Genomic DNA, 13,952 nt, shown 5'->3' on the forward strand with positions numbered 1-13,952 from the left:
ATATGTAAATCTTTGATAGTTTAATTTTGTCAGTAATACATGTTTGATCACCAGTGGAATTACCAACAATTTATTCTATCAGAAATATTCCATAATCCTCGATGGAATTACCAAAAAAAGATGTCGGTAATATTATTTGTTTTGCGTGCTTTTTTCATCTTTAAATCCATCAGTAATTATATTACCAATAGAATGACTGATATAATAGAAATCAACAACAATATGTTTTTCGATGACTAGTTACTGTCTATTATTCTATCGGTAAATTTTTTTCTGATGGAATCAATATTTAAATACAGACAGAATATTCCATAAATATTATGTAATATTTTGGTTGTGAATTTTTTTCTGGAAAAAGACGTAACTGTAAAGATCTTAATGATTATATTGTTAAACAATATATTATGTTTTTTTGTAATTCAAATAAATGCTTTGTTATTTTGATTATTACAAATAAAAAGTATATTTTTAACAAACTTCAATTTTGAAAGTTAAAATTAATAAGTATAATTTTAACAAAAAAATGTTTCAATATTTTAGAAAAGAATAAAAAAAACTATTAAATTTATGGTCTATCAGTGAGTCCATCAGTAGTAAATTTAATGATGGATTTATAGACGGACAAAACACGCAAAAAAAAATTCTACCCAGTTCATTCCGTCGATATATCCATTGGAAAGTATAACTTATCATTGACAAGAAAATCATCTGTAATTCCATCAGAAAGTTAACAGTAGTAAAGGTATTTGTAATAATTACTTTCCAACTCTCTCGAACAATACTAACGGAAGTGTTCTGAACCACTTAAAAATATATTTTTTAAAAACAAATATAATGAATGGAAGTGGAAAAATAATTAAAATTAAATAAATATATATAAAAAATAAATTTATATTACAAACTTAAACATCTTTAAATCCAAAAATTTTAAACCTGCAAATACACAACATATATGCCACAAACCAGTAGATTTTATCAAATTTCTTCAAACAAATTATAATAATTCAATTTCACACAAAATTATCATTTTCTAAGTGATAATATATAATCCTAAATTTACAAAAAATCAAAATAATAATTAAAATTAATCCTACATATTTAATTGAAATTGAAAAACAAAATTGGAAAAAATAACTAAAATTTAACAAAATAATAAAACAATTATTTCTATAACAACTAAAATTCAACACAATTATTTCTAAGTGGTAATATTTGTGATCCTAAATTTACAAAAACAAACATTATTCTAAATGAAATAAATACAAAATAATAAGAAAAATTCCACAAAATAATGCAAAACATTATTTCAATAACAACTAAAATTTAACACAACTATTAATTCATAAAATTAATAAGAACACAAAATTGTACAAAAATAATGACTTAAAAAAATAATGCAAAACAAAAAACACAATTAAAGAAGAAAAAGGAATGCAAAATTCTTAGCTTTATAGCATGCTTAGTTTTGACTAAGAATTAATGAAAACACAAAAAAAAATAACTGAAAAGAGAAAAAAACACAATTAAAGAAGAAAAAGAAATGAAAAATTCTTACCTTTATGAAATACTCAATTTCGACTGAGAATTAAAGAAAAAACAAAAATAAATAATTGAAAAGAGATTCTTAAAAAAATTAGAAAAAAATAAAAATAAAAATAAAGAAAAACAACATATCTTGGGATGAGAAGACAAGATAATACTTGACGAGAAAAGAGAAATAATGTGAACAATTGAGAGAGAGCAAAGAAGAGAATATAAGAGAGAAGAAGAGAGTGTAAAAAGGAGAAGAATAAAGAAGATGAAGCCATATCAGCTATGCCCATGATCTTTTATATTAGGTTTTACTGACGAAATATTAAATATTAATATCTGTAAAAATTTTGTTGGTGATTCCGTTTGTGAAGTCAAGTTGAAATTTTCATTTAGCATGAAAATTTTCAGAACCCTCCAAATACTACCGATATATTACCGATGGCTTTTCATTTTGTCGGTGATGATATCGGTAAAAGATAAATAGTCAACAATCAAAAACAGCATACCATCATGATTCCATTGTAAAAAAAAAAAAACATTAATTATCAGCGTCTTGAGAAGTAAATAGTGTGTAACAAACACCATGAACAATACGAGGGAGAAGGGGAACAATTCTCATCGTTACTGGAATATACTGACAAATATATTTTGTTGGTATTTCTATTAGAGTAAAAATAGTGTCTGATGCCAGATTTGATTTGTATTCTCTATCCACCCACCCTACAAAAACTTAAATTCATAGTTACGCACACAACATAATAACATCATTTCACATCACAATATTAAAAAAAATATTTACTTGTCATTCAATAATAAATTAACATCATTGTCATTACATTGAAGTGAATTTCATCTATAAATATTAAATTATAGTTTATGGCATTACACATTCATTTTTTACAAATTAATCAGAATTATTTTCTTCTTCATTAATTGACTCATCCTTATCTCCATCGTAATCTTTTACATTGATTTCATCGCTATTATTATTTTTATCGACTTGTGTGTGTTCGCTAGAGCTCAAAAGATCATTCAACTCCTCAGCATTAACATCAATAAAAATATTCTCGGCAACACAAAAATCTAAATTTTCATCTAAGTCATTACATGGAGAAGGATCAACTCAATATGAATCAAGTAACTCACCAAGTTAAAAGACATCATCTCCCATAATTAATTCATCATTCTCATCCTAAACAATATCAACATGACCCTTAGGTTTGGTTTTCACTACGAATAACCAATCAACTCTTGAACGATCCTTTCTAAAGGAATGAGTATATGTGTAATAAACTTGGTGACATTGCTTCGCGAAAAAAATAGATATCATCAATGTTATGGAGTCTAACCTTTAAATTAATTTTGACCAAACCATGATGAGGATATACTTTGATTTCTTTGTTAGTGGTGTCATACCAATAGCATTTGAATAAAAATAATTATTTTGTACGCTATGATATTGCAATTCAATTACCTCTTCTAACTTCTCATAATAGTCAACTTCAAACTCATTAGAAGATGATCCCTTAACAAAAACCCCATTATTATATGTTTTTCAACCTTGCCCATATTTTTTTGTATGAAACACATGTTCATTGATAAAATACATGTTGTAGCACTTCACTTTTCTTTCAGGACCCAAACCTAGTAAAGACAAAGTCATACTAGCAAAAAACAAAAAAAAATCGAGAAAACTGAAAACAATAATTGAAAAAATCGAACTGTGAAAAAAAACTGATTAAACCGATTAAAATTTTGAAAAAACTGATCGGTTCGATTCGGTTTCGGTTTTATAAGCCTAAAACCGCAAAAACCGAACCAAACCCAAACCGGAAAAACCGAGCCAAACAAGAAAAAAAACCGAGCCAAACCAAAAAAACCGAGCCAAACCGGTTTTTATCCTAAAAAACCGAATCGAATCTAACCGAACCGAAACCAATCGATTTGAACCGGTTTTGTTTTTTTTTTTAATTCGATTTGGATACTTTTTTTTGATAAAAATTGAACCGAACCAAAAATGATCACCCCTACTTCCAATTGATAAATCTAATTCATGAAGTACAACTATAAATTGTTAACGAGAAATTTGTAATGAAATTAAGTATCCTGAGTGATAAGAATAATCAAACAGTACTTAAATGTGTTCTGAACCAATTTGAAAATTATTCATCTTGTAATCGAAAGATTTGGGATTCAGTTAGTTGTGAGTTTTGGGACATTAAATATTGATGATGTTTCGTACAAGGAATTATAAGAGATAAATTGTGAAAAAATAACGACATGTTAAGTAGTATACTTGCTAAATAAAAGGTCTCAGTTCATCGCAGTTAAATAGCATATAATTATATACTTGTCTAAATTCTATTTCAGACGAATATTGACAAATTCTCACTTGAAGGTACTTCCTTACCATTTTCATGCCTTAGAACACGATTTATTCTTGTTCTAAATAGAGCCTTGAAATAGTACGAGATAAATATTAAAATCTCTTGAACAATATAAGCATCGTATATTGAAGTGTCAATATGCACCTTATTTTTTACTTTTCTTTTAAAATTGAACAAGTACATGCATGGGAATAAATGAATGTTTTGAATTATGCAACTAAATTTTAATTATAATGCATGTGTAATCCCTAACCTCTCAAATGGATACATTCATCTAGATTGGATTGGGCCTCCAACTTTTGATGTATGTGACACGATCAAAAGATTGATATCTTATCCCAAGTGCAGGAGTGTCGAAGTAATAAATGACCCGGCAAAACCGGGGTCGAACCATAAGGAGGTGAACTATATAAAATTATAAACAACAAATGAAAAGGAGTTGAAGAGAACTTTTGAGATGTGATATTGATGTGAGTATTAATCAAAGATAAAAGCAATTGTAAAGGTTAGAGGATCCACTAATAGTATTAGAAATAAGTATAGTATAAACTCTTTTTATTAATCAACTGGAAACCACACACAAAGAAGGTTCTAATCGGATGATTTATCCTTAATAGTTTATTATAAATTTTTAACATGATCATATTAATTATCTTATTTTAGTAACACCATACTTTTAAATATTGTCAAGAATTCATGATATTAACTTATGTTAACAACAAATCAAGTTCCTTTCATAGCACAGGTGTTAGTTATACCATACAGTAGGCTATGAAAGTGTCAAGTATTTATTGTACCAAGGGTTATATAACACAAATTTAGATTAATCGTTTAACAAGAGATATTAAGAATTAGTAAGATAAAAAGATAAGACATGTTAATAACAAACTTTCTTGGATATAAACATTAAAATCCATGTTGAGCTTATATTATACCTATTCTAACACCATTAATGAAACCTTTTCACATTGACATAATAAACTTAGTTAAACATTGTGAAGAAGAGAAACATAAATAAATTAGATAGGAACATAGTTATGATGAAAAGTACAAATAAGATATTAATGAAAACAAAACTTAAACATTACAAAAATACAAAGAAAGAAAGCAAGAATATGATCTTGATCTGAAAAATAAGATATCTAATTGTATGGAAAATGCCTCCTTTTATAGGCTAAAATTCAGAACTATTGATTTGATGACTTATTATTGAGTGGGTGGCCACCTCGTGGCTTGGTGACAACCATTATCTTCTTGTTTGAACAAAACATCTTTGCCAACATAAGAATTTGAATAAATAGTCTTAATGAAAGTTCCGGGAATTTGTTTCAGATTTCTAACAAACAAGAATAAGCTCATTTGAACTTCTAGAACTCGAGATATGGGTAAAACACTAAACAGTGTCTGGGCTGCAGGACATAATTTGACTTCTTTTTTGTTGCTACAATTTCACCTTGAAAACGACCATTTTGAATCTTTGACTCTTCATGAAAGTTTTAGGCCTATGTCTTAGCTTTCCATCCATATAAACCAGACCTAAATTCATGTTTTACAGCTCTAGTTATGATCCAATAACCGAATGATGTTCCAGTTTGAATTGAACCAGCATCTCTTCTTTAAACTTAGCCATCTCTTTGTCTTTTCACTTTCAATAGTTAAACACATTAATCAATCCTTTAATTTGTGAGATATGCATGCATTCAAAATGAGCATTTACCATAAATTAAAGATATCTGATGTTATCAGACTTGTTATTATAAAATATGCTTAAGTTATGGAATTTAATGATACTTTAAGTGCAATATAATGATATAAAACCTTAATAAAAATTCACTTTTAAGTACTAATCAGTATAGGTAGATGCTTCATCGAGTAAAACAATGATGGAGAGAATATCATCTCAAGTTTGCATATTATGTGGAAAATATTTGTTTCAAGCCTCTTCATGTGTTGTGTCCACAACTTGTTGAAGCATATATTTCTAAGAAAATAACTAATCTTCGTGAATGCATCTCATATCCCATTTGGCATTAAATCATGGCTCTTTATTCCATATAAGTTTTAAATAATTATAAACAAATAAGTAGTACATTACCTTTATCTTATTTTGTAAACTAGAATGAACGATGACCATAATAAGCATAAGTAGAAGTAATATTTAGTAATCAAGGATGAAAAATGATAGAAGGAGTCGCTTATCACACTTACCTTGGTCGCTCGCTTCTCCATAAGTCACTTTTGTTACTAATGTATCCTATAGAACCTGTAATCGGCTTTGTTAATTCTATTACTTTTTTATCGTTTTCTTTTTGTTACAACTTTATTCTTTTAGTTAAGAAATAAATTTACATCCATGGCTAATAGAACTAATAAAAAATAGCTAATACAACTTTATTCTTTTAATTTGACCTATGATTAAATCAAATTAGCCTATTAAAAGTTTAATTATATTGTTGGACTTAATTTTTATGCAAATTCATCCAATAATCATTTAATTTGACCTTGAATATGCATTATCTCTCCAATCTTGAGTACAATGGGGTATGATTAATCTCTTAATTCTATCCAAATTGCAACTTGATTCTTTTATAAATTTGAAATCCTTCCCGACATGTTTTTTTGTTTGCCAAATTACCAATCTTCTAGCTATTATTACTTTATTTTTTTTGAAAAGAAAAAGGGTAAATTTTAGGGAAATAACCCAAAAATGGGTTATGACTGTTGGAGAATAATATTAAATTATATCTTGGAATCTCACCTAACAGTTTAAGCTATTAGGTTGAGATAGTTCTTTGATATGGTATCAGAGCCTTGATGACCAAGCAGTCACAAGTTTGAATCTCATTATCCCTATTTATTTGATAAAAATTAAGTATAAGGTAGTGTGAGTCTATGCAAGTTTTAAGCTCAAAGGGCTTCACTTGAGGAAGTGTGTTAGAGAATAATATAAATCGTATCTTGGAACCTCACCAAACAGCTTAAGTTATTGAATTGAAATGATTATTTGACAATGACAAAGTAGATGCATTGTCACAACATCTTAGTTGTGGAGATTTTTATTTTTACACTTCACACATAGATATATAATTTCACCTTTGCTAATATTCTTCAGATTAGAAAGTACAAAATTAATAAAACACTTAACCCTTTTAAGATAATCTTATCTGTAGAATCCTTTAGAATAATATTGATACCTCCAAGAATGATTATCCATTACTTATGAAATATAAATAGAATATTGATGACAACATGTATTGATAAGGTAACTATCAATTCAAAATTAAACTTTTTAATTGAAAATGAATTTACAATCTAATAGCTAATTATTATTTTTATACAAATTCAATTTTGTGTCAAAATATGAACTAAACAATAAAATTAAAAAACAATAAATTGATACCTAACTAATTATCCATCATTTATTAAATTCAATCTTATTCAACCTTAATTAATACCTTTTAATTATTATCAATTTCATAAAAAATCAATTTCCTCAAATCTTTTCAAATTTCAAACTTAACAATAAAATTAACAAAATATAATTGGTACCCACTGAATAGCACATTATTTCTTCAATTATAACACACCTAAGTTACAAAACTAAACTCAATTTTATAAATTAACAAATAAAATCAATTTCCTCCAAATTCTTAACAAACCCTAACATACAAATCATACATTAATACAATAAAATTCTTTAGAAGAAAGCTATAAAACACTTAAATATACATGTAAACTATAAATACTATATAAAAAAATATTTTCAATAAATTAACCTAAAATATAAATGAGTTAATAAAAAATGGATAGGTTTTCTTACTTGGGATAGCTAAGCTTCACAAGAAACTAAGCTAAGAGAGGAATGCTGACATTATTGATAGATTTTGGTAAATGCGAGCTGTTTGAGGTGGCTGGATTTGTGAGAAAAATTGGAGGGAGGGAATGTTGTTTTGTTTTGGAAAAAAAAAGAAAAAAAATAAGGGGGAAGAGAGAATTATCGGTTTTTAATTCATTTAATTATCGGGAAAAGAAAATTCAATCGTGTAAGTATATTGTTGCAAGAAAAAAAGGCTTTTATCATTGTTGTTCCTGCTTCTACACCTCGCCAATGCTGACATTATTGTTAATGTTACTTCGTCTATTGGAAAATTAAAAGATCTCGCTTGGCATCCCTATACAAGTTGGAACAACCACTCCAAATCACCACCAAAACAACGGCCTTGAAAACACATTGAGCTCCTATAATCACTCATAAAAATACTATCAAGTCTCAACTATAACTTCCAACACCAAATATATTGTGATGAAAACCAAACACACATAGATACACACACTCAAACTCTTTTATTATCTACTAATGAATAAGTGTTTATCAAAAAGAGCTAGACAGGTTCTCTTTAAAAGAGAGATTGTTGCTAAAGATTGTTAAATGCCTTTTTTTTTATAATTTTTTAAGAAACCAGGTGACCATCTCTTTATCATTGTTCTTTCTCCTAGAAAGTTTGGAATAAGAACTTGTTTGATTGATTTTTCTTTTTAATTTTAGCTTTAAATAAGAAATTTGCCTGTATTTTTTATTTCAATTTTGATCTTCATTGTTTTGTTTTTTTTAATTAATTTTTCTTTTCAATTTCATACTTCAATCAAAAATAAATTATTTGAAAAGTTAATGTCGGATGACATTGTTTTTTTTTTTAAAAAAAAAAGTGTGTTGTGATTTTCATCATTTTCTTCTTTGTCGGGTTATTTTGATCTCATAACTTAAATCGCGAGATTGACGGGATAACCTAGATTAACTCAACCCTAATTATTGAGGTTATAAGTTTATTGTGCTAATTCAAATTAACTCGAGCCGATTGTTTTAGATCTTTTTTTATCAAATTTTATTTTTTTATATTTAATTAGCTGAGAATTAAGCTATATTGTTTGTCTTCTTTTGAAAAAAAAATCATAGTTTATTGTTATTATTGTTTTTTTATTTGGGTCATCTGCTATTATTATTTATTTTTTATCCTCTAATTAAAATAAAAATAATTTATTTAATCTATTCGGTCTATATATCGAGTTGTGAATTTTTCTCTCTTCTTTAAAATGTATTTGTAGTATTTGAATATTTTTTTGAAAAAATCGGGCTGACAGATAGCAACAAACTAATTAAGACATTAGTGGAGTCCAACTTCGGAGGGTTGGAGTTTATCTAGAAAAAAAGTAAAGATTCGAACCACAGACAAGTGAGGGATTAAAAATTATAGAGCACACGTATAGTTTTTTAGTCCTAAAAAAATAACACACCTGTCCGTTGGTCAGGCACATTATTTATCCACGTGTCTTAAACTTGTGATTTTCTAATGCTGGTTCTTCAAGAAAAACACGAACAACTAATGTACATGCTCTCTAAACTCATCTTCGTTCCAGTGATGATGAAAGAGTCGGTTAAGCCATCAATGTATGAACGTAGCTCCTCAACTCTTTCTCTTGTAGCCATGTGAATATATATGATCAAATTAACATAATCGCGAGGTCATACAAATTTGGACGGTGATGGCAGCGTGCGTATTTGCATATGCAACAATTATTAATTAATAAATTACCATATGATCAGTTTTTATCTGACATTAATTATATACTTCGTTGATGAGTGTCTTTATCTTACGTGTCGACAGGGAGCTCTTAAGGACCCGCTGAGCTTCAATGGACGGTCCCAAAACTATTTGTGTCCCAATTTTACTTTATTATACACTCACATTTTTTTTATCCCAAGGATAGTTGAACTTTAATCTAATAAGAGATTGAAACGAGACCATGCCACATGAGCTGTGTAACTTATTGACCAAGAGTGTATTTGACACTGTACTAATGGTTTTTTTCAAATAATTTTTTATATCGAAATGTATGTCAATGATGTTTTTTTATTTTTTAAAAATTATTTTTAACATCAGTACATCAAAACAATTCAAAACATACAAATCATATTAAATTTTAACAAAATAAATAATTTTTTTGGGAACGCCGTTTGCACCGCGTTCCCAAACAGTTTCTAAGTGTATACAATGCTTTCATATTTTAGATTCCATCAAGTTGCAATAATAGATTCCATCAAATATCGAGTGAGATAATTAATTAATTAATTAATTATATTGTCCCTTAATGTGATGGAACAAACATTTAATTAATATGTTAGAAAAAAATAAAAATTACATCAATTATAAAAATTCTAATAAATATTATTTTAAATAGTAATATTTTTAAGTTTTTATAATAAAAAATGAAACCAGAAATTAATTTGGATTGTTAATTTACCGTTAACAAGTGATACAAGCCACCTAAATTTTTTTTCCATGATAAATGTATTTTTAGATTATTTTTATGCATCAATCAAGACTAAATCTTTTTCTACATGACTTTAAAACCAAATCCTCCACATTAACATGATGCTTTTAGAAGATTTTAATAAATTTTCTTAGTTTGAACTTAATTAGAAAGTCAAAATAATGGAGCAAATTTTCTTAATTATCATGTAAACTTGTTTAGATTAATTTTTTATTTATATGATGAACAAAGAACTAAACAACTTAAACTAGATTTTCCAAACTACTCTTACTCTATTTAATAAAAAGAACCAACAAAGCTGTAAAATATAAAAGAAAAATAATAATAACAATAATAAATAAATAAAATTACAATAAAACTTGGTCCATAACACCTTTGAAGGCTCAGAGATCTAGTTGGTAAATAAATATTTTTTCAGTATTATCATTATTGTTGTGAATAGCTCTACTTAAGACTCAACGTACGAAACGGAAACTGAAGCATTGGAATATAAAAACTGATCCTAAATTAATATTATTCTTTGGTGCCATGTCATAAGCAGACAACATCGATGTCAAAATTGTAACTGCAAATTTGCGAAGAGATCCATACTTTAAGTTTACAAGTGAAAATTACGTAGTGGTGGATGTGACACGAATATTGTATTAGTTAGAGTCAACAATATGCTCTACGAACTCTGGAGTTTAAAAGGGATCGATCAGCCTGGCCGTACAGGAAGCTATTTTGCCACCATCTTGGTCACAGTTTCGAACTAGTACTAGTTGAAACCGTCTGCTGACATTTTTCCTGTTTTAAATTATTTTCTTTTGCCATAAAGAAAGACAGATAGCGAGAATGAGAGACCAAAGGAGAGGGATGTACTTTGTATTGTCTACGAGAGGGCCAAAACGGTTTAATAAAGGCTTGGAGATATTTGACGAGATTTTAGTTGATTAATTCTTAGGGTTTATTATGTTATCTTTATTTACTTACTCCTAGAAAAGAATATTGCTTTCCTGATTCCGAACACTAAGATGATGCCAAAAGGGAGGCTGTATCCCTATTGTAGCTTGCAGAGTGCGCGGACTCATTAGACAAACATGCATGTGTTATAACCTATCAAGCTGGGGTATTCCATGTTTAACGATCAAGGTTTTCACTTCAAATTCGATAAGCGGCGTAAATTAATCAAGAATTCCGGCTGATTAGTATCGGAAATCGGAAAGTAAATCTAAATTACGAAGCAAACAATTGATTTTATTCACTATATATATCACTTATTAACAGATGACGTACTCCCTTTTTTTTTTATTTATGTTTCAGATAAAAGACAATAATAGCATACATTTTAATATTGATGTCAAAAGAACTTAGATAGCCCGTAAGAGTATGGCACCTCTTTTTTTTTTTTTTTTCCTTCCTTGTATGAACCCTCCAGTTCTTTTAGCAGTCCAGTTCTTTGAAGCTATGCAAGCAAACTCCAAAGAGAGGAGTTCAAATTTACATATCAGAAGATCTGCTCAGCTCAACTTTCAACGATGTTGGAAAGTTGCAAGATGTCAATTCTTTCAGTGTGTAAATATCCTTTCAAAAGGTCTAAACGTTGCAAATTGAGTTTCTTATAACCTTTGTATTATACATATAGGCTTTCAAAATGGCATGATACCGCATGCCATCACTGACTTGTTAAACCAATGTGCTCGGACAAATAAACTCGCAGCTATTATTCAACTTTGTGTTTATCTCGGATCAAATTAGAAGGGCAATTTGGTAATTAAAAGTAAATTGATAAAATAAAAATTTGTTGTTCATGTATCAAAGCTACCTAGCAAGAAGAAAAATTATCCAGACCTGCTATACTTCCTCTAAGTGATCAAAGCCTCTCCTGTAACCGATCAGTTGACCAAGTCTACTATTGACTCCATTTATCTTCCTCTATTTTCTTAATCCATCACTGTTTCCTTCCAGGCATGTAATAATGGATATTAGTCTCACGAGCAGTACAGGAAAGTCCGACCAAATAGTATGCGATTCAGATTATCTGCAGGACTCAAGCCATGTAAGGTCTTATACTTGTGCTTTCTGCAAGAGAGGCTTCTCAAATGCACAAGCATTGGGAGGCCACATGAATATCCATAGAAGAGATAGGGCAAAACTTAAACAAGCTTCCAACGAAAACTTTCTTTCTTTGGACATCACAAAGTCCACTGAGGAAATAAGTAGAGCGCCTAAAACGCCATGTGCTCTGCCAGTTGATCAACATGTTAGTTTTAAGCTTAGAAATAAAGCTAGCGAAGAAGTTCAGCCGCTACCCTTTATTGTTGATGTGAAGGCAGGCACTGATGGCGATGAAGATAACAAGATGCAATTGAATCAAGCTACGATGCAGGCGGGATTGGACCTGGAGCTTCGATTAGGGTCCGATCCACACGAATCATCTACAAGGTCGAGTCCCAGAGAATTCCTTTGATCGTAGTGAGCTGCAACATGTTTGGGATCTGCAGAGAGGTTTTTTCTCTTGCCCTTTCATTTTTCTAAGAAATTTTATCAAGTACTCCACGTTTTTATCACAAAACCAAGGGAGGTTATGTTTCTTCTTCCTTTTCCATAAATTTCAACTGTTGTGTTGTAAGAGAAAAAGTTTAATATACTTCTTCTAAAGTTATTCACTCATGGCTCCATTCATTTAAAGCATCAAACTTTCTGTATATTCCACTTTGCGAATTAATTGCTGCTTTTATGACTTTATTGTTAATTTATTTGCACTATCGAACTTAATTTTGATGCTTATAAAACTTATATCGCATATGAAATGAATGATACAAGGATCAAAATATTTTTATTGAGCTACCAAGTTAACTTTGCTGGTTCATATTCGAATCTTGGATAGTACCAAGAAATTTGTTGCCTACAATGACCAGAAAAAAATTAGAATTGATGTCAAATTAATCTGACAATTATATGGATTTTTAAATTCAATTTGCTTGCAGGCAATTAATGCATGTAGTCATTATGCACGCTCCAGGAGATCCAAAGCATATACTTGACTAGCAATGATCAATCAATCAGTAACGTAAGATAATTCATAGACTTTATCATAATCTCGTATCTAGATAGCAAGTATTCACTTTACTTCGACATAAGAAATGCTTCATATAAAAAAGAAAGTTACAATTAATTAATAATGGCATAGTTTTCTACTCATTTTTTGTAGTTATATAATTTCTTGTTTTTTTTTTACTTTCATTTGTAATCATTCACTAGTCCCTTCAAGGCTTCAAATCATTCTAAAATTAACTATGCTAATAGTTGTTTGGCCAATTTATCATGAGATAGTTGGAAAGTGGATGTAAGATCTTAAGAATTTTAACTTACCTTTTAAACTTTACCAGATGCTTGCTAGATGAATGATCAACACCCAAATTCATCTAAATTATCTCGTACTATATAGTATTCATTATTGTGGTACGTACGTACTTATAATTTCTCTTAATCGAATTCAATGGATAATGAGTTTATCATCCAAAAACTGCAAGTCAGTCCAATTTCTTGCATGCCTTTTAGCCTTGAATATTATTACAAGAAGTTAGGTTTAGGGGTTTTCACATTTTGTGAAAAATGTTTTTCTCATATGATTGAGAACCGAATAATTAAACGGTGTATATATGCTGTATTGTAAGGTACAAGTATATAGTACTTATAAGAAAGAATTGCATAGTAGAA

At 28.9% G+C, this 13,952-nt stretch overlaps 1 protein-coding gene across 1 annotated transcript; it reads left to right on the top strand.

Annotated features, from left to right (window-relative positions):
• The first annotated feature begins 12,070 nt into the window (after positions 1–12,070).
• On the top strand, positions 12,071–12,898 carry LOC133688009 (transcriptional regulator TAC1-like). The gene has a single exon (XM_062107375.1). The coding sequence runs from the start codon at positions 12,208–12,210 to the stop codon at positions 12,697–12,699; it is 492 nt and encodes a 163-aa protein (XP_061963359.1). The 5' UTR covers positions 12,071–12,207; the 3' UTR covers positions 12,700–12,898.
• The last annotated feature ends 1,054 nt before the right edge of the window (positions 12,899–13,952 follow it).

This window comes from Populus nigra, chromosome 3 (assembly GCF_951802175.1).
Source record: "Populus nigra chromosome 3, ddPopNigr1.1, whole genome shotgun sequence".
In the NCBI taxonomy this organism is placed as follows: Eukaryota; Viridiplantae; Streptophyta; class Magnoliopsida; order Malpighiales; family Salicaceae; genus Populus; species Populus nigra.